The 22,200-nt window shown below is 53.1% G+C and overlaps 1 protein-coding gene across 3 annotated transcripts in view; it reads right to left on the reverse strand.

Moving 5' to 3' along the window:
* LOC144735165 (uncharacterized) overlaps positions 1 to 21,814 on the reverse strand; it is a 35,988-nt gene extending 14,174 nt beyond the window's left edge. For all 3 annotated transcript variants that reach the window (XM_078617609.1, XM_078617610.1, XM_078617608.1), the window contains exon 1: positions 21,509 to 21,814. In XM_078617609.1, coding sequence (XP_078473735.1) covers positions 21,509 to 21,551 — 43 coding nt within the window. In that variant the 5' untranslated portion in view covers positions 21,552 to 21,814. The remainder of the gene's footprint in view (positions 1 to 21,508) is intronic.
* Positions 21,815 to 22,200: the final 386 nt, after the last annotated feature.

Raw genomic sequence — 22,200 nt, forward strand, 5'->3', positions numbered from 1 at the left:
GTACACAGTGTGCCCACCCCTCTTCTCCTTGAACGTAATGCGAGAGAGCGGAGATAGGGAGAGGGGAGAGAGGAACGTGTCAATGAGAGAGGAACGTGGAGAAGGACGAGGGCAGAGACAAGAGCGATGTGAATAGGAGAGAGGCGAGCGAGACGCGGATAGGAGGGAGAGAATGAGACAATGAGGAGAGGGGCAATACAAGCAGGCAGACAAGGCAGACCTGAGGGACAAGGACACGCGTGGAGACATTGAGTCAGTGGGACCTTTTAAGTTTGGATCCTGCCTCTCCCCCCCCACCACCACAAATCTTCCCTCGCCTGCTTCCCCTTCCACCCCGACGCGGCTCCCCGTGGCCCGGGCCCCGCTCCCCTCTCGCTTCCTTCCTCCTCGGCCCCCCCCCCGACCCCCTCCGTGTGCTGGCGGGGGGAGCGGGCCCGAGTCCCGCCACGTGTGCGCCCAGGGGACACGACACGACACACAGACACACACAGAGACATACCGACACACACAGACACACGCCACGACACACACACACACAGACACACACACAGACACACGCCACGACACACACAGACACACGACACAAAGACAAAGATACACACACAGACACACGCCGAGGCACGCCACGAGTCTCACAGATGGGACACACCGAGACAAGAAACGGTGTCCATGATGAGTGAGACAGACCACCCCAAGACACCCCGCACCACAACTCCACAAGCTACAACGCGTACCACGATCACGGTCTTCAACCACCACCACCAACTTCATCACCGCCAAATGCAATTACTACAATGCCTCAATAATCACCACCACCACAGAGGCACACAATGACCATCACCCACCACCAAACACCATCAACACTCTGGCACTATCACTGTCATCAACTCCATTTTCACTTCCAAAGAAGACCCCCCCCCCCCATCTTCTTATCGGAGACGACCTGGAGAGAGAGAGAGGGCCACTGTTGCGTCTCTCTCATTGTTGTTGTCCTTCACCCGCACCTCGATTAGCTCGGTTGGCTACGTACGGTGCGAAAGAAGTTCAGCACAGGTCACTGACCTCTGGGGAACTTGACGACTCCGCGTCGGCGCTGGTCACGCTACCGGTCGCCGAGCGTCGCTGCTTTCAATTTGGTCGTCAATTTGACTCCATTCTCAAATTCACCATTAAAGACTCCAACACTCTGCCAAGTGGTTCGTGTAGCGGCCTCTAGTGGCTGCGAGGTGCCACGTGAATCGGATATCGATTTAACAACCAATTCGATGCGAATGTTTTACTGCATTGCGAACCGAGGAATCGATTCACCTCTCAAATCGATATGCCCTCAAGATAAATACTCAAGAATCGATATAAATAATCGTCGAATCGATTCGCCCTCAGCAACAGCGCCGCCCCACAATTGGTCAGGAGTTTCCATTCCCGCGTCGCTTGGCAACGGCCCTGCGGCCACGTGGGCGGGGTCACGTGGGCAAGGTCACGCGCGGGGGGGGGGGTAGGGGGAGGAAGAGGGGGCGGGGTCGCGGGGGGTACCGCGGGATGTGGGCAGTGGGGAGGGAGGGGCTGGTGGAGAGGGGGAGGGGGCGAGCGTGAACCAACACCGCCATCAGTAGCCACATGGTTTCCTCTACCCCCCCCCCAACAACAGCCCCCCGCCCCCCATCCTCGCCCCCCCCGCCCCCCGCTTGTGCAGGCAGCACGTGGCAGGCAAACAAAGAGGCAGTGTCTCACTGTCTCCCTGGTGTCCCACTGGTGTCTCACTGGTGTCTCACTGGTGTCTCCCTGGTGTCTGTGTCTCCCTGGTGTCTCCCTGGTGTCCCACTGGTGTCTCACTGTGTCTCCCTGGTGTCTCCCTGGTGTCTCGCTGTGTCCCACTGGTGTCCCACTGGTGTCCCACTGGTGTCTCGCTGGTGTCTCACTGTGTCTCCCTGGTGTCTCCCTGGTGTCTCGCTGTGTCCCACTGGTGTCCCACTGGTGTCTCACTGTGTCTCCCTGGTGTCTCCCTGGTGTCTCGCTGTGTCTCCCTGGTGTCCCACTGGTGTCTCACTGGTGTCTCCCTGGTGTCCCACTGATGTCTCGCTGTGTCTCACTGGTGTCTCACTGTGTCTCACTGTGTCTCCCTGGTGTCCCACTGGTGTCTCACTGGTGTCTCACTGGTGTCTGTGTCTCCCTGGTGTCTCCCTGGTGTCCCACTGGTGTCTCGCTGTGTCTCTCTGGTGTCTCCCTGGTGTCTCACTGGTGTCTGTGTCTCCCTGGTGTCTCCCTGGTGTCTCCCTGGTGTCCCACTGGTGTCCCACTGGTGTCTCCCTGGTGTCTCCCTGGTGTCCCACTGGTGTCTCCCTGGTGTCTCGCTGTGTCCCACTGGTGTCTCCTTGGTGTCTCCCTGCGTGTCTGGTGTCTCGCTGGCGTCTCCCCGGCGTATCGCCCATCTCCCCAGTGTCTCCATGGTGTCTCCCACAAGTAACATCACATTAGACAATTAAAGCCGCAACTGCAGCCGCATGTTGGCAGAGTAGCAGTGTGCACCACATTTAGAGTGAACTCGCGAGGCGACTTTTACGCACAACGAGATTCACAACAAACTTGGGGCCTGCAGCTGTGCGGTCCCCCAGCCCACCTACCCTCCCAGCGCGGAGGCTTCGCGTCTCCCCGGCGTTGGGCGAGACCAGGCTCGTCCCACTGAGTCCCCATCCCCCCACCCGCCGGGGATTAGCGCGAACCGGGCACGGGCAACACCTCCCCCCCACCGCCGCCACCCGCCCCCCTCCAGCATCCATCATCAATTTCACCATCATCATCCCAACCACAATGGGCTCCACTCACAACACAGGTGGTGACATCATCATCATCATACACAGCAGTCGCTGGCAGCCCACTTAGCCTTGTGACTAGTCCCCACCATCACCCCCACCGCTCGTCATCAGCCATGGTCTATCCACTGCTGGGTGAAGACCTTCCTCCTCAAGCCATCGCCATCTCTCACGGTGCTTCTGCTCCTGCATGCGAGACGACCCCGTAGCGCCATCTCCACGGCGGGCATACTCCCGGACGCATTCCATCCCTTGGCTGCCACCCATCGTTTTTGACCACCATCCATTCAAGCGACGTGTCCTGCACAAGCCCCACTTCTCATTTCTTTCAACGTTGTCATCTGGAACAGTAACTGGCTGCCTTAAAACTGGTCACCATCACTGCCATGGAGGGCTTCATTCCTCTTGGAATATTTTCCGGGGCCCCCAAACCTCCAACTCCCTCCGGGAGGCAACTCCGAATGCAATTAAACTCTGAACATCACCATCGCGACCATCACCATGATGGGTGGCCAAAGCTGCGAGTCCAGGGCTGAGAGAGAGAGAGAAGTGGGGCTCACTTCTCCCTCTCTCAGGCCGAAAGGGAGCTTGCTCCGTGCTTTGTTGCGACACAAAGCGGTCGGGATTTGCTCTTCGTTTAGAATAGGTAGTGAAATTGCACTCCAAATTGAGCCTCTCTGTACTCCCCTAAGTGCCTGGATCTTTGCGCTAAATAACAAGATGAGGAGAAAAGGCAAACGCCGACTCATCTAGACGCCCCGCTGTCCCCCCGTGGCCCCCCATCAAGTGCCCCCCACCCCGAGTTAACTCCGGCCATCAAGGGACCCCCCCAGAGGACGTACCAGAGAGATAATGTAGTTACAAACTCATGCTTCCCATCTCTCCGATGCGTTCTGGGGTTGTACCGCGTTATGTTCGGCACAATTTCCAACGTTTCGCTGCACGTGAGTTACTGTTTGTGTGAATTTGCGAGTTACTATTTGTGTGTTTGTATATGTGTGAGTTAGTGTATGCGTGTGTATGTGTAAATGTGAGTTACGGTGTGTAAGTATATATATGTGTGCGTGTGAGAGAGAGGGTCTCTGTCTGGGGCCCTCCCGGGCGGCCACGCGTCCGCAAAGACAGGTTTCAATTACCCAGCCCTACCACTGTGCACGCGCATTCCGAGAGCCACACCAACTGTTACACTCCCGTGCCAACACACTCACTGCCCTACCAACACACTCACTCCCCCACCAACACACTCACTGCCCTACCAACACACTCACTCCCCCACCAACACACTCACTCACCCACCAACACACTCACTGCCCTACCAACACACTCACTCCCCCACCAACACACTCACTCACCCACCAACACACTCACTGCCCTACCAACACACTCACTCACCCACCAACACACTCACTGCCCTACCAACACACTCACTCCCCCACCAACACACTCACTGCCCTACCAACCAACTCACTGCCCTACTAACACACTCACTCCCCCACCAACACACTCACTCCGCTACCAACACACTCACTCCCCCACCAACACACTCACTGCCCTACCAACACACTCACTCCCCCACCAACACACTCACTGCCCTACCAACACACTCACTCCCCCACCAACACACTCACTCACCCACCAACACACTCACTGCCCTACCAACACACTCACTCACCCACCAACACACTCACTGCCCTACCAACACACTCACTCCCCCACCAACACACTCAGTCACTCACTGCCCTACCAACCAACTCACTGCCCTACCAACACACTCACTCCCCCACCAACACACTCACTCCGCTACCAACACACTCACTCCCCCACCAACACACTCACTGCCTTACCAACACACTCACTCCCCCACCAACACACTCACTGCCCTACCAACCAACTCACACCCCCACCAACCCCTCCACGGCCCTACCAACACGCGCACTGCCCTACCAACACATACACACACCTCAATACACACAGTTCCCCAACACAATATACACATTAACTATATATACACCTCCTGCAACACCAACACCACCTCCCAACATCGTACCCACCCCCCACCAACTCTCACCCAATTTCCCAACTCTCTCTCCCCCTTCCCAACATCCACACATCCCGTCAAAAACACACCATCATACCCCAACAGACATAAACCTCCCTACATCCACACATCCACTGCCCAACATAGAAATAATGCACACACCACACAATTACACACACCTCTTCTACAACATACAATACCATGCACTTCCCCTCCACAAATCACACTCTTCAACATTCCTCACACACACCCACGGCTCCCCCCGACAGCCTCAACCCCTATTTCCATCACACACAGACACACAGCCACTCCCCAACACACACACACCAAGATCCCACTACAACACAGGCAAACACCAACGTCCTCTACACCCACACAGCCCTTCCCCAGCCCACATAACACAAACACACACACTTACCCGACACCCGCACATCCCTACAACACACCAACATTGCTCACATACACACACACAACTCTCAGAGACCTTCAACTCCTCTCTCCATAACACCCACACGCAACCTGACACAAATACTCTTAAAACACACACACGCACCCATCCCCTATATCCGCACACCGGCCACAACACACACACAACACACTCAAACACCACCCAAGAATCCTTCTCCCCAACACAGACACACACCCTCCTAGCGCCCCCACACGCAACCTCCACAACACCCCAACCACAACTCTCCCCAGCACACACACATACACACACACTCCACTCACTCACACACACAAACCAGCCCAGCCCCACTCCCAAATCGCACGCACACTTTCCGGCCCCCGCCCACCCCATCACCGCCTGGCCCCCACCCCTCCTCCCCGCATGTCCCCTACGATGATAAACCACCCGGGCCCGGGCGCAAAGCCCCCCCCCCGCCAGCCGCGGCACGCAAGCCCCCAACCCCAACAACTCGCCATCAACCCTCCTCCATCCATCCCTCCCTCCCACCCACCGCTCCGGGCGGCTCCTCCCCCTAGCAACAAGCCCCGCCCATCAACGACCAACCCCCGCCCCTCCTGCTACTCCCGCCCCGCCCCCTTCTGGTCCAAACCGCCCGCGTCTCGCGCGCGACCCCACCCCGCCCCGCTCCCTGTGCAAGCCGCGCCCTCTCGAGCCGGCTCCCAGCCAATAGGATCGCAGCGCGCGCGGGGTGTGGGAGGTAGGGGCGGGTCCCTCCGCCGTTGCCAGGGCAACGGAGGGACGGCTGCGTGTTTGGGCCAAACACAGCGCTCTCCTCCCCCCGCGCCCCCCCCCCCTCCGAGAGCCCCCACCACCGCCCCCCCGCGAGCCCCGCCCCTCGGACCAGTGTCCACTCGTTCAATGGTTCCACACGGGGTTGTTATTCTTTATCAGCTGCTGAGCACAGACTCAAAAACGGAAAACGGAAAGCGGCCAGCAACAAACGGCACTTTGAAAAAATGTCACAAATAAGAGTTCACAGGGTTTCTTGACTTGAGCGAGGTAAGAACTTGGGGGAAACGATACAATGATGGGAGAGAATTACGAAGTGGAGCAGTGCGGAGGAATCAGCAGACAGAGAAGTGTTGTGAACTGCAGTGTGGTGGGTGGGTGAGTGGGTGAGTGAGTGGGTGGGTGAGTGAGTGAGTGGGTAAGTGAGTGAGTGGGTGGGTGAGTGAGTGGGTGAGTGAGTGGGTGAGTGAGTGAGTGGGTGAGTGGGTGGGTGAGTGGGTGGGTGGGTGAGTGAGTGAGTGGGTGAGTGGGTGGGTGAGTGGGTGAATGAGTGAGTGGATGAGTGGTTGGGTGAGTGGGTGAGTGAGTGAGTGGGTGGGTTAGTGGGTGAGTGAGTGGGTGGGTGAGTGAGTGGGTGAGTGAGTGGGTGGGTGAGTGAGTGAGTGGGTGAGTGAGTGGGTGGGTGAGTGAGTGGGTGGGTGAGTGGGTGAGTGAGTGGGTGAGAAACAGTGTCGAGTACAGGCCGAGTCCTCAAAGTGGGTGGAAGAATCAATGTGTAAAGTTCACGAGAACAGTAACCATGGCAAAAGCGATGGAAGAGTGATAAGGAGGCGATTGACCGCCCGGTGAGCGAGAAACAGGAGTGAATCGGTGAGTGCTGAATCATCAATAAACCGGACTGCTTCATGTTCTATTCAATCAAGGGCAGCAATGTGGATAATCATCCAATTCATCGATGAGATGAGCAGAGCTGCGCTGCCGTGGAGCTATCGGGGTTATAAGACGCGACCCCCCCCCCCACATACTGTAAAGCAAACGCGTAACTGAGTGTGTAACTGAGTGTGTATGGGCATGTGTATGTATATGTGTATGGGCATGTGTATGTGAATGGGCATGTGTATGGGCATGTGTATGGGCATGTGTATGTGTATGGGCATGTGTATGGGCATGTGTATGGGCATGTGTATGGGCATGTGTATGGGCATGTGTATGGGCATGTGTATGTGCATGTCTTTGTCTATCAGTGTGTCTGCGCGTGTGTGGGGGGAGCGGAAGTGTCGTGGTTAGTGCGAGTGAGGCTATGACAGTGTCTGTGTTTTTGCGAAAGAGAATGTTGTGAGTGTATGTTGTGTATGTTTGTGTGTGTTTGTGAGTGTTTGTGTGTTTGTTGTGAGTGTTTGTTGTGAGTGTTTGTTGTGAGTGTTTGTGAGTGTTTGTTGTGAGTGTTTGTGAGTGTTTGTTGTGTATGTTTGTGAGTGTTTGTTGTGAGTGTTTGTGAGTGTTTGTTGTGAGTGTTTGTTGTGAGTGTTTGTGAGTGTTTGTGAGAGTTTGTGAGTGTTTGTGAGTGTTTGTTGTGAGTGTTTGTTGTGAGTGTTTGTTGTGAGTGTTTGTTGTGAGTGTTTGTTGTGAGTGTTTGTTGTGAGTGTTTGTGAGTGTTTGTTGTGTATGTTTGTGAGTGTTTGTTGTGAGTGTTTGTGAGTGTTTGTTGTGAGTGTTTGTTGTGAGTGTTTGTGAGTGAGTGTTTGTGAGTGTTTGTGAGTGTTTGTTGTGCGTGTTTGTTGTGAGTGTTTGTGAGTGTTTGTTGTGAGTGTATGTTGTGTATGTTTGTGAGAGTTTGTGAGTGTTTGTGAGTGTTTGTTGTGAGTGTTTGTTGTGAGTGTTTGTTGTGAGTGTTTGTTGTGAGTGTTTGTGAGTGTTTGTTGTGAGTGTTTGTGAGTGTTTGTTGTGTATGTTTGTGAGTGTTTGTTGTGAGTGTTTGTTGTGAGTGTTTGTTGTGAGTGTTTGTGAGTGAGTGTTTGTGAGTGTTTGTTGTGCGTGTTTGTTGTGAGTGTTTGTGAGTGTTTGTTGTGAGTGTTTGTTGTGAGTGTTTGTTGTGAGTGTTTGTTGTGAGTGTTTGTTGTGAGTGTTTGTTGTGAGTGTTTGTTGTGAGTGTTTGTTGTGAGTGTTTGTTGTGTATATTTGTGAGTGTTTGTGAGTTTGTTGTGAGTGTTTGTGAGTGTTTGTTGTGTATGTTTGTGAGTGTTTGTGAGTGTTTGTTGTGTATGTTTGTGAGTGTTTGTTGTGAGTGTTTGTTGTGAGTGTTTGTTGTGAGTGTTTGTTGTGAGTGTTTGTGAGTGTTTGTGAGTGTTTGTTGTGTATGTTTGTGAGTGTTTGTGAGAGTTTGTTGTGAGTGTTTGTTGTGTATGTTTGTGAGTGTTTGTTGTGAGTGTTTGTTGTGAGTGTTTGTTGTGAGTGTTTGTTGTGAGTGTTTGTTGTGAGTGTTTGTGAGTGTTTGTTGTGAGTGTATGTTGTGTATGTTTGTGAGAGTTTGTGAGTGTTTGTTGTGAGTGTTTGTTGTGAGTGTTTGTTGTGAGTGTTTGTTGTGAGTGTTTGTTGTGAGTGTTTGTGAGTGTTTGTTGTGAGTGTTTGTGAGTGTTTGTTGTGTATGTTTGTGAGTGTTTGTTGTGAGTGTTTGTGAGTGTTTGTTGTGAGTGTTTGTTGTGAGTGTTTGTGAGTGAGTGTTTGTTGTGCGTGTTTGTTGTGAGTGTTTGTTGTGAGTGTTTGTTGTGAGTGTTTGTTGTGAGTGTTTGTTGTGAGTGTTTGTTGTGAGTGTTTGTTGTGAGTGTTTGTTGTGAGTGTTTGTTGTGAGTGTTTGTTGTGTATATTTGTGAGTGTTTGTGAGTTTGTTGTGAGTGTTTGTGAGTGTTTGTTGTGTATGTTTGTGAGTGTTTGTGAGTGTTTGTTGTGTATGTTTGTGAGTGTTTGTTGTGAGTGTTTGTTGTGAGTGTTTGTTGTGAGTGTTTGTTGTGAGTGTTTGTGAGTGTTTGTGAGTGTTTGTTGTGTATGTTTGTGAGTGTTTGTGAGAGTTTGTTGTGAGTGTTTGTTGTGTATGTTTGTGAGTGTTTGTTGTGAGTGTTTGTTGTGAGTGTTTGTTGTGAGTGTTTGTTGTGAGTGTTTGTTGTGAGTGTTTGTGAGTGTTTGTTGTGAGTGTATGTTGTGTATGTTTGTGAGAGTTTGTGAGTGTTTGTGAGTGTTTGTTGTGAGTGTTTGTTGTGAGTGTTTGTTGTGAGTGTTTGTTGTGAGTGTTTGTGAGTGTTTGTTGTGAGTGTTTGTGAGTGTTTGTTGTGTATGTTTGTGAGTGTTTGTTGTGAGTGTTTGTGAGTGTTTGTTGTGAGTGTTTGTTGTGAGTGTTTGTGAGTGAGTGTTTGTGAGTGTTTGTTGTGCGTGTTTGTTGTGAGTGTTTGTGAGTGTTTGTTGTGAGTGTTTGTTGTGAGTGTTTGTTGTGAGTGTTTGTTGTGAGTGTTTGTTGTGAGTGTTTGTTGTGTATATTTGTGAGTGTTTGTGAGTTTGTTGTGAGTGTTTGTGAGTGTTTGTTGTGTATGTTTGTGAGTGTTTGTGAGTGTTTGTTGTGTATGTTTGTGAGTGTTTGTTGTGAGTGTTTGTTGTGAGTGTTTGTTGTGAGTGTTTGTTGTGAGTGTTTGTGAGTGTTTGTGAGTGTTTGTTGTGTATGTTTGTGAGTGTTTGTGAGAGTTTGTTGTGAGTGTTTGTTGTGTATGTTTGTGAGTGTTTGTTGTGAGTGTTTGTTGTGAGTGTTTGTTGTGAGTGTTTGTTGTGAGTGTTTGTTGTGAGTGTTTGTGAGTGTTTGTTGTGTATGTTTGTGAGTGTTTGTTGTGAGTGTTTGTTGTGAATGTTTGTGAATGTTTGTTGTGTATGTTTGTGAGTGTTTGTGAGTGTTTGTGTGTTTGTTGTGAGTGTTTGTGAGTGTTTGTGAGTGTTTGTTGTGTTTGTGAGAGTTTGTTGTGAGTGTTTGTGAGTGTTTGTTGTGAGTGTTTGTGAGTGTTTGTTGTGTTTGTGAGAGTTTGTTGTGAGTGTTTGTTGTGAGTGTTTGTGAGTGTTTGTGAGTGTTTGTTGTGTATGTTTGTGAGCGTTTGTGAGTGTTTGTTGTGAGTGTTTGTGAGTGTTTGTGAGTGTTTGTTGTGTGAGTGTGTGTGAGTGTTTGTTGTGTGAGTGTTTGTGAGTGTTTGTTGTGAGTGTTTGTGAGTGTTTGTTGTGAGTGTTTGTTGTGAGTGTTTGTGAGTGTTTGTTGTGAGTGTTTGTTGTGTATGTTTGTGAGTGTTTGTGAGTGTTTGTTGTGTATGTTTTATTGTGACTGTTTGTAAGTGTTTGTGAGTGTTTGTGAGTGTTTGTTGTGAGTGTTTGTGAGTGTTTGTTGTGAGTGTTTGTGAGTGTTTGTTACGAGTGTTTGTTGTGAGTGTTTGTTGTGAGTGTTTGTTGTGAGTGTTTGTTGTGAGTGTTTGTTGTGAGTGTTTGTGAGTGTTTGTTGTGTATGTTTGTGAGTGTTTGTTGTGAGTGTTTGTGAGTGTTTGTTGTGAGTGTTTGTGTATGTTTGTGAGTGTGTGTGAGTGTTTGTGAGTGTTTGTTGTGAGTGTTTGTTGTGAGTGTTTGTTGTGAGTGTTTGTTGTGAGTGTTTGTTGTGAGTGTTTGTGAGTGTTTGTTGTGTATGTTTGTGAGTGTTTGTTGTGAGTGTTTGTGAGTGTTTGTTGTGAGTGTTTGTGTATGTTTGTGAGTGTTTGTTGTGAGTGTTTGTGAGTGTTTGTTGTGAGTGTTTGTGTATGTTTGTGAGTGTGTGTGAGTGTTTGTGAGTGTGACAGACTGAGCGCGTGAACGCCTCGCGCCACTCGGCCACAATCAGGCGCCTTGTGGCGACCTGCGCTCAATTACAGCTCCACACACCCAACACACTCACTCCCAACACTCCCCACTCACTCCCAACACTCCCCACTCACTCCCAACACTCCCCACTCACTCCCAACACTCCCCACTCACTCCCCACTCACTCCCCTCACTCCCAACTCACTCCCCTCACTCTCCCCCCCTCGCTCTCCCCTCACTCCCAACACTCTCCACTCACTCTCCACACTCCCCACTCACTCCCAACACTCCCCACTCACTCCCAACACTCCCCACTCACTCCCCACTCACTCCCCTCACTCCCAACTCACTCCCCTCACTCTCCCCCCCTCGCTCTCCCCTCACTCCCAACACTCCCCACTCACTCTCCACACTCCCCACTCACTCCCAACACTCCCCTCACTCCCAACACTCACTCCCAACACTCCCCACTCACTCCCAACACTCTCCCCCCTCACTCCCCACTCACTCCCCTCACTCCCAACTCACTCCCCTCACTCTCCCCCCGCTCTCCCCTCACTCCCCCCCCCCTCGCTCTCCCCTCACTCCCAACACTCCCCACTCACTCCCAACACTCTCCCCCCTCACTCCCCACTCACTCCCCTCACTCCCAACACTCACTCCTCACTCACTCCCAACACTCCCCACTCACTCCCAACACTTCCCACTCACTCCCAACACTCCCCACTCACTCCCCACTCACTCCCAACACTCTCCCCTCACTCTCCCCCCGCTCTCCCCTCACTCCCAACACTCCCCACTCACTCTCCACACTCACTCCCCTCACTCCCCGCACTCTCCCCCCTCGCTCTCCCCTCACTCCCAACACTCCCCACTCACTCCCAACACTCTCACTCTCCCCACGCTCTCCCCTCACTCCCCCCTCACTCCCCACACTCTCCCCCCTCGCTCTCCCCTCACTTCCCACACTCCCCACTCACTCCCAACACTCTCACTCTCCCCTCGCTCCCCCCTCACTCCCCCCTCACTCCCCACACTCTCCCCTCGCTCCCCCCTCACTCCCCACACTCCCAACACTCTCACTCTCCCCACACTCTCCCCTCGCTGCCCCCTCACTCCCCCCTCACTCCCCTCACTCCCCACACTCCCAACACTCTCACTCACCCCACACTCTCCCCTCACTCTCCCCACACTCTCCCCCAAGCTCTCCCCCGCGCTCTCCCCTCGCTCCCCCCTCACTCCCCACACTCTCCCCTCACTCTCCCCCACTCCCCTCACTCTCCCCACATGCCCCCCCCCACAACCACTATTCTCACTCAAGCCACACGGCCTCCCTCTCCCATCTCCCCAGTCCTCCCCTCACCGACTCTCCACAAACTCACGATCCCCCCCCCCTGACTCTATCTCCCCGCCTTGACTTCATCGGGATTGAAACTCTGACTAGAGCGGGATTGTAACTTTGGCAGAGACGTGTGTAACACAACGCCCGAATCCTGCCTACACCTGGCGCTAATGTCTGGAGGGGCGTGGGGGGGTTAGGGATGAAGGGGATTAGACGAGATCCCCCCTCAGCTCCCCCTAGCTCCCCCACAGACACACAAGTGACAGCAGCGACGCAGGCGACACTGTACCATGAGCAGTCCGTGACATACGCAGTCTGCAGCAGGTCCCACACACATTCGGCACGACCCAGACACGTACAACAACAGGTGGGGGGGCTCTATGTCCACTCTTCAGTGGAATCTGGGTTAGCATGGTGCCTGGGGTATGGTTAGGATTGGGAGGAGTGGTCCGAGTCCGGGTCAGGGATAAAGGTGGGCTTAGAGTTAGGGTCAGGGTAAGAGAGTTAGGGTCAGGGTTAGAGAGTTAGGGTCAGGGTTAGAGAGTTAGGGTCAGGGTTAGAGAGTTAGGGTCAGGGTAAGAGAGTTAGGGTCAGGGTTAGAGAGTTAGGGTCAGGGTTAGAGATTTAGGGTCAGGGTTAGAGAGTTAGGGTCAGGGTAAGAGAGTTAGGGTCAGGGTTAGAGAGTTAGGGTCAGGGTTAGAGAGTTAGGGTCAGGGTTAGAGAGTTAGGGTCAGGGTTAGAGAGTTAGGGTCAGGGTTAGAGAGTTAGGGTCAGGGTTAGAGAGTTAAGGTCAGGGTTAGAGAGTTAGGGACAGGGTTAGAGAGTTAGGGTCAGGGTTAGAGAGTTACGGTCAGGGTTAGAGAGTTAGGGTCAGTGTTAGAGAGTTAGGGTCAGGGTTAGAGAGTTAGGGTCAGGGTTAGAGAGTTAGAGAGTTAGGGTCAGGGTTAAAGAGTTAGGGTCAGGGTTAGAGAGTTAGGGTCAGGGTTAGAGAGTTAGGGTCAGGGTTAGAGAGTTAGGGTCAGGGTTACAGAGTTAGGGTCAGGGTTAGAGAGTTAGGGTCAGGGTTAGAGAGTTAAGGTCAGGGTTAGAGAGTTAGGGTCAGGGTTAGAGAGTTAAGGTTAGGGTTAGAGAGTTAGGGTCAGGGTTAGAAAGTTAGGGTCAGGGTTAGAGAGTTAAGGTAAGGGTTAGAGAAGTGATGCTGGTATCGCAGTCATCTTGGTATGGTGGTTAACTCTCTGACCTTAACTCTCTAACCCTGACCTTAACTCAGGGTTAGAGAGTTAAGGTCAGGGTTAGGGTTAGAGAGATAACCACCATACCAAGATGACTGCGATACCAGCATCACTTCGATACTGACATTACGACGATGTGAACCTTATGGCGGTACCCCGGGGTACCATAGTACCCCGGCTCTCGCACAATGTCCGTGATGCAGTCACTTTTAGTCTGTTGATGACTCATCTCAACGAGCTGTACACGATTCACTATTCAAAGTTGAATTTTTCGATAGCGGATTTTTTATGCTAATGTGTGGTGTTTTTACATCGCGGAGTAGCACTGATTTCGGATTGATTGGTACCCCAGTCGCGGAGTGAAGTTACGCCCCTGGAAAAAATAGTGTCCCGGAAATAAAATATTTAATTGCCTCGGCCATTTTGTATTATTTGGTACCCCGGGGTACCGCCATAAGGATCACGTTGCCAATACCCTCACTGACACAAGTGCTGGCACCACGCCGGGCTAGCAGCATCGCCACATCTCCTGTCAATGCCGCGCGATTCCAGACTCAGCTTGGGTCCCTCCCCCACCTCCCAGCTCCACCTTCATCCATATCACAATTCCATCTTTCTCCACATCCCAGCTCCAAGTTTGTGTGTACAAATATACAAGTGTGTGTATACAAGGATGTGTGCACACAAACACCCACACTCTGCCGGTTTGCAACAGTCAGGCTGGCCTGCTTACAATCCATCCTGGATTTAACCAGACTAGATTGTGTGAGGAGCTCACAGATCCTTAAAAGTTCTGCACACAGTCCCATCAGTGAGCCCCTCCAGCAGGCGAGGCTGCTTTGGCTGGGCCACGAAGCCCGCATGCCCAGCCACCGCATTCCCAAAGCAGCTTCTGTTTGGTCGGATAGAGGGGGCTAACCGGGCACGGCACAGGCCAAAGAAGAGATGGGCTGATGCGATATGCAATGATTTGGATCTGGACTTGCCCATGGCTGGGACCAGTGGTGTAAATATCAACCTCTTTAGAGGAGGCTCGTGAAGGACGCAACTGGGTGTAAGGTTTAAGGTTAGGGTTAAGTCTAGGATTAGGGGTTTGGGTCAGAATTAGGGTCATGGCTAGGGTTAGAGCTAAGGTTAGAGCTGGTATTATCTGTGTCAAGGTCGGCCTCTGTGGAGGAGACTTGTGAAAGTGCGATACTGTGCAATTGGAGGCAGTCACCTGCCCTCCAGCAACAACAGGAAAGAGTAAAAGCGATGCTCACAACAATGAGCGGAATGCCGGGCAGCTAAAACGCAGCCATTTGGCATAATGGGGAGCGCAGGTGATGCATCTGCCAGTCATGTCTGTCAGTCAACCCGTGGCACCTGCGTCTGTTCCGTGACCTCCTGCCTGCGGGCCTTAGACACTTCAAGTGGCCTCAAAGTGCACCTAGCCTGGCACAAGCGCCGTGACGTCACCGCCACTTCGTGAACGGCGGTTGCTGTATGTGTTTCAAGTATTAGTGTATGATGTCTGTATGTGTAAATAAGTGTATTCCATGTGTCAGTGTGTGTGTAAAATATATGCACGCAAGTCTGTGTACCTATATGCACGTGTATAAAAGTGTGTGCATGTGCGTATGAGTGTACTGTATATGAATGTACGAGCGTGTGTGTGCGAGTAGGATAGGGGTTAAGGTTGGATACAGATAAAGTCTGGATTGGGTCAAGTCCAACCAAACTGTTGCTCTCATCAAATTTCATCACCACTTCTGCTCGTGTTATTATTTTGGTTGCTAGTGTTTGTACAATTCCGTACCATGTGATTAACCTTTGCATCTGTTACTGTCCCATGTCACCCTGGATAGACCTGGTTACACATATTGGCGACTCACCCACCCACCTATCTAGGTAACACAAGTAAACGTGTCAAGATGCACTCACCTACATACTCACCCACCTACCTACCCGCTCACCCACCTCCCTACCAAATCACCTACGTACATACACACCTACATACACCCACATCCACCTTTATATCTACCCACTCACCTACAAAACCACATGCTTATCAAATCTACCTACCCAGCTATATACCTACACACACGCCAAGCTGCCTACCCACTCAATGCATGCACACCATCACACACTGCACTGGGAAACATATGTTCATTGCAGCTAACACAGATCCCACATTATTTGCGAGCGCCTATTGAGAGCGGCAGCTATTAGGGATGAGGAGGTTGAAGAGGCGGTCTGGTCAAGGCCTCGGCCTGGGAACGGCGACAGCGGCGCTGTGTCTTTGCCCAGAATTGCAGCACCGCGTCCCAACAACCACAACCACCGCTTCGCAACCACCACAACCACCGCTTCACAACAACCACAACCACCGCGTCCCAACAACCACAACCACCGCTTCACAACAACCACAACTACCACAACCACCGCGTCCCAACAACCACAACCACAGCTTCGAAACAACCACAACCACCACAACCACCGTTTCCCAACAACCACAACCACGGCTTCCCAACAACCACAACCACCGTTTCCCAACAACCACAACCACCGCTTCACAACCACCACAACAACCACAACCACCGCTTCACAACCACCACCACAACCACCACAACAACCACAACCACCGCTTCCCAACAACCACAACCACCACAACCACAACCACCACAACCACCACAACAACCACAACCACCGCTTCCCAACAACCACAACAACCACAACCACCACAACCACCGCTTCACAACAACCGCAACCACCGCTTCACAACAACCACAACAACCACAACCACCACAACCACCACAACCACCGCTTCCCACCGCTTCCCACCGCTCGAGTCCCGACAGAAAGTCCCAAAGGCAGCGACGCAAACCGGTCGGGCGAGAGACGCCAGCCCCCGGGCAGCGCGCTGCTTGTACGCAACCCACAACAACTCATATACTGACACACACACACTCTACTACACACACACATACTCTTATACACATACACACACACATACTCTACTACACACACATACACATACTGACATTCACACACATACATTCACACACATACTCTACTACACATACACACACACATATACAGACATTCACACACATACATATACTGACACACACACATACTCTACTACACATACACACACATACTGCCATTCACACACATACTCTACTACACATACACACATACTCTTATACTGACATACATACATTCACATACATACTCTACTACACATACACACACATACTCTACTACACATACACACATACTCACTCTTATACTGACATACATACATACAGACATTCACACACATACTCTACTACACATATATACATATACTGACACACACATACTCTACTACACATACTCACACATATATATACTGACATCAACATACTTTTCGGGCAAGTGATGTTAGGGAGCCCCAGTGAAGGGACGCACGGTGGCACACGAGGCGGTGGGTGACCAGAACCACGCCCGGCCGCCTTTGTCTCCCAGGTGCTTCGGTTTACACACCGCCCCGAATACTCAGCAGAAACACACATACATACTCATACACACCCATACACACCATACACACCCATACACCTACTGTATACGTACAAAACAAAGATGCCCCTACAGCCTGAACAGGCTGTAGGGGCATCACACACACAGACGTACACACACACTCATAGACGTGCACACAAGCAGACACGAATGCACACACATACATACACCCTCAAAAGTAAACACAGGCACACACTCAAGACACCAATACACACGCGTACAAAGGCACACATTCACATAAACACACTCATGTAAACACGCATACTCATACACACACACCCTCACCCCAACCTCCCTCTACCCTCACCCCCCTCACTCCTCACCCACCCTCACCTCCCTCATCCGTCTCCTCCTTCACCCCTCACCCCTCCCTCACCCAGCCTCACCTCCCTCCCTCACCTCCCTCCCTCACCCCCCTTCCCTCACCTCCCTCACCCACCCTCACCTACCCTCCCTCACCCACCCACCCTCCCCCACCCTCACCTCCCTCCCTCACCTACCCTCCCTCACCCACCCACCCTCACCTCCCTCACCAACCCTCACCTTCACCCACCCTCACCTCCCTCACTCACCCACCCACCCTCACCCACCCTCACCTCCCTCCCTCACCTACCCTCCCTCACCCACCCACCCTCACCTCCCTCCCTCACCAACCCTCACCTTCACCCACCCTCACCTCCCTCACTCACCCACCCACCCTCACCCACCCTCACCCAGCCTCACCTCCCTCCCTCACCTCCCTTCCCTCACCTCCCTCACCCACCCTCACCTACCCTCCCTCACCCACCCACCCTCACCCACCCTCACCTCCCTCCCTCACCTACCCTCCCTCACCCACCCACCCTCACCTCCCTCCCTCACCAACCCTCACCTTCACCCACCCTCACCTCCCTCACCCACCCTCACCTCCCTCACCCACCCACCCTCACCTCCCTCACCCACTCTCACCTCCCTCCTTCACCCACCCACCCCCACCCTCCTTCACCCACCCACCCTCATCTCCCTCACCCTCCCTCACCCCACCCTCACCCTTCCTCACCTTCCCTCACCTCCCACACCCCACCCTCACCCTTCCTCACCCTCCCTCACCCTCACCCCCTCATCACTCACACGCATTCAAGTCTCACAGCAGCAGTAGCAGCTGTTGCCGCTCACACCGCCACCGTTCCTGTTGCCCCAAACACCCTGCTGCACTTTACAAACCACTACTACACACCACTAACATGTAACATGGTTAATGACTAACTACTACACACCACTAACATGTAACATGGATACTAACTACTACACACCACTAACATGTAACATAGATACTAACTACTACACCCCACTAACATGTAACATGGATAATGACTAACTACTACACACCACTAACATGTAACATGGATACTGACTAACTACTACACACCACTGACATGTAACATAGATATTAACTACTACACTCCACTAACATGTAACATGGTTAATGACTAACTCCTACACTCCACTAACATGTAACATGGATAATGACTAACTACTGCACTTTACCATCGACTCTGATGCACTTTATACTAATGCTGCTGCTGCTGCAAGCTGTGATCATTAGCGTCCTTGTGGACAATATAAACACGTGAACAATCCACATCCCTCATCATCACACGTCTGTCCCGTCACTTAAACAATACATGTATTTCTTACACATCCCATCAGCCACTCCGCCTACTACAACATGTTGCTTCTAAGCATGAACACGAGACCGGTTTCGCCATGCGGTGTCTCATCAGCAGAGTTCGGGTCTCTTGCACCAACGCTGGCGAAATACCAGACGTTTATAGACAAACATCCCCCCCTCTCTCTCTGCTAGATAAGGGTCCTGGTTTTCACACTAAACTCTACAACACACGAGATCACCACGTGGAGAACACTGCAGAAGCGACACGTGTTGAACTCCCAGAGGGCCGAGTGGCTGATGGGATTTGTTAAATATACTTGAAAGTTTGTACGTGCTGATTTGGCTTCACTATTACTGTCGCTGTTGCTACTGCTGCGAAATTTAAGGCTAACAAAGCTGCACTTGGACTACTATCACTGCTGCACCATCAGCGCTGCACCATCTCCACAGCGCTGTTCCTGCTGCACGCACGCAAGGCCACTCTGAGCCGCTACTCCGTGCAGCAGTGTCTGTAGCTCCTGGCTGAGTTGGTAACACTCCGGTTTCAACAGATGGTCACCACGATTATCAAGATGATAGTTGCTGATGCTGCTGATGATGCTGCTGCTGATAGTGCTGATGCCGATGCTGCTGATGATACTGCTAATGCTGATGGTGCTGATGCTGCTGCTGATGCCGATGATGCTGCTGCTGATACTGCTTATGCTGCTGCTGATGGTGCTGCTGCTGATGATGATGCTGCTGCTGATGATGCTGCTCTTTCTGGGTGCGCGAGTCTCGGGTCCCCGTCTCGAGGAGTCGGGTGGGGGGCCGAGTTCGGCCCCCCACCCCCTCGGAATCGGGGGGGAGGGGCTGGGTTCGGCCCCCCCCCCGCCCCCCACCCCCTCGGAGTCGCGTTCCGAGATGCGGGGTAACCAAGGCGCTGGCGTCTCCATGGCGCCGCGGCGTCTCCACCACAAACAACGCGGCCCCGGTGCTCCCCTCCTCCTCCCCCCTCCCCCTGCTGCTGCTGCCCCCCTCCCGCGTGTACTCAGTCCACCACACACCACATCGTGTTCACCACACACCACCACCACACACCACCACCACACCGTGTACTCAGCCCACCACACACCACATTGTGTTCACCACACACCACCACCACACACCACCACCACACACCACCACCACACACCACCACCACACACCACCACCACACACCACCACCACACACCACACACCACCACTACACCGTGTACACAGCCCACCACACACCACATTGTGTTCACTACACACCACCACTACACACCACCACCACACACCACCACCACACACCACCACCACACCGTGTACACAGCCCACCACACACCACATTGTGTTCACTACACACCACCACTACACACCACCACTACACATCACCTCTACACCGTGTACATAGCCCACGACACACTACGCACCACCACTACACCGTGTACACAGCCCACCCCACACGACATTGTGTTCACTACACACCACCACTAAACCGTGTACACAGCCTGTACACTCCGCCATCACTACACACGACTCCACATACACAATAATACACCATGCACACTACACACACACACTACACACCACCACTACACCATGTGTACACTTCTGTACACTTCACCTAACACCCCGTGAATTATACTACAGTACACCCACACCGTGCACATACCATACCAGGTACACTCACACACACCTTGAACGCGCTACACTCACACACAATACGTGTACCACCGCGCGTACACACACACAACGCGTGTACCACCACGTGTACACACACACCGCGTGTACACACACAACGCGTGTACACACACAACGCGTGTACACACACACCGCGTGTACACACACACCGTGCGTACCACCACGTGTACACACACAACGCGCGTACACACACACCGCGTGTACCACCACGTGTACACACACACCACGTGTACACACACACCGCGTGTACACACACAACGCGTGTACACACACCGCGTGTACACACACACCGTGCGTACCACCACGTGTACACACACAACGCGCGTACACACACACCGCGTGTACCACCACGTGTACACACGCGGCCGCACCACGGTAACCTCGCGTCTACGCAGTAGAGTCATGACATGAGACGAGCAGCTAGACAAGGGACACGGCAGACACAAGACACGGGGAGAAACGTGGAGATGTCAGGAGACAGTGCCAGCAGAGGGTGACATGTACGCAGATCGACAGCGGCAGGCAATGGGGTAGACGAGCAGGGAGAGACATCGGCAGACGGAGACACTGGGACAAAAAAGACGCGCAGAGAGACACAGCGAGCGACGAGTCAAGGGAGATACGGGGAGACGTGAGACGAGACACACTTAGAGACGGAGACAGAGGGATACAGACAGGGAGACAGAGTGAGACAGAGGGAGACACAGACAGAGGGAGACACAGACAGAGGGACACAGAGAAACAGAGGGAGACACAGAGACAGGGAGACAGACAGAGAGACACAGAGAGACAGACAGAGGGAAACAGACAGACAGAGGGAGACACACAGAGAGACAGAGGGAGACACACAGAGAGACAGAGGGAGACACACAGAGACAGAGGGAGACACAGACAGAGTGAGACACAGACAGACAGAGTGAGACAGAGTGAGACACAGAGAGAGTGAGACACAGACCGAGGCAGACGGACAGGCACGCGACGGGGGCGACGCTGCAGGAAAGTTTTGACTCCATTTCTGACTCGTACTTCGCTCCCCGCGGTCCGAGATAAAACTTTTGGGCACCGACCCCAAATGATCCCCCCGACCCCCCCTGACCCCCCCTGACCCCACCTGGTCCCACCCGAGCCGCACTCACCCGCCGTGACCCGGTTGGGGTTCGCCTGTTTTCGGCGCGACATGCTGCTGATGATGTTGCTGCTGCTGATGCTGCTGCTGATGGTGGTGACGACTCCGCGGCGTTGTCCGGGGGAGATGGGGAAGATGGCAGCAGCAGCCGCAGCCGCAGCCGGGGCATGGACTCGAGCCGAGCCCCGCGTCGCTCTGGAGACGAGGGGGGGGGTCCCTACTGCTCCCTGCTGCTCCCCCTGGGCGGGAGGGTCCACGCCGCTCCCTCCCTCCCTGCGGCTCCACCACCACCACCACCAGCGCGCCCTCCCCTCCCCCGCTGCCCCGGGCGCGACTCCCGATAACTCTCCTCTCCCCCTCCCTCCCTCCCTCCTCCTCTCCCCGTCTCCCCTAACACTCCTCCTCCTCCCTCTGATGCTCCCACTCGGCTGTCTCCCGTCTACTCTGCCGCCTCCTCCTCCTCCCTCTGCCCCCCCCTCCCAACTCTCCTCCAACTCCCCTCCCTCTCCCCGCCCTCTCTCATAACTCTCGCCTCCGTCTCCTCCAACTCCCCTCCTCTGTCTGATGCTCTCCTGTCTCCAGTCCACTGTCCCCACACCCTCCCCCCACTCCCCCGGCGTTCCTCTACCACTCTCCTGCCTCTCCCCTCGCTCTCCCTTCACTCTTCCCTTCTCACTCGGCCTCTCCCTCGTTGCCTCTCCT

This window comes from Lampetra planeri, chromosome 54, assembly GCF_965212315.1.
Source record: "Lampetra planeri chromosome 54, kcLamPlan1.2.h2, whole genome shotgun sequence".
In the NCBI taxonomy this organism is placed as follows: Eukaryota; Metazoa; Chordata; class Hyperoartia; order Petromyzontiformes; family Petromyzontidae; genus Lampetra; species Lampetra planeri.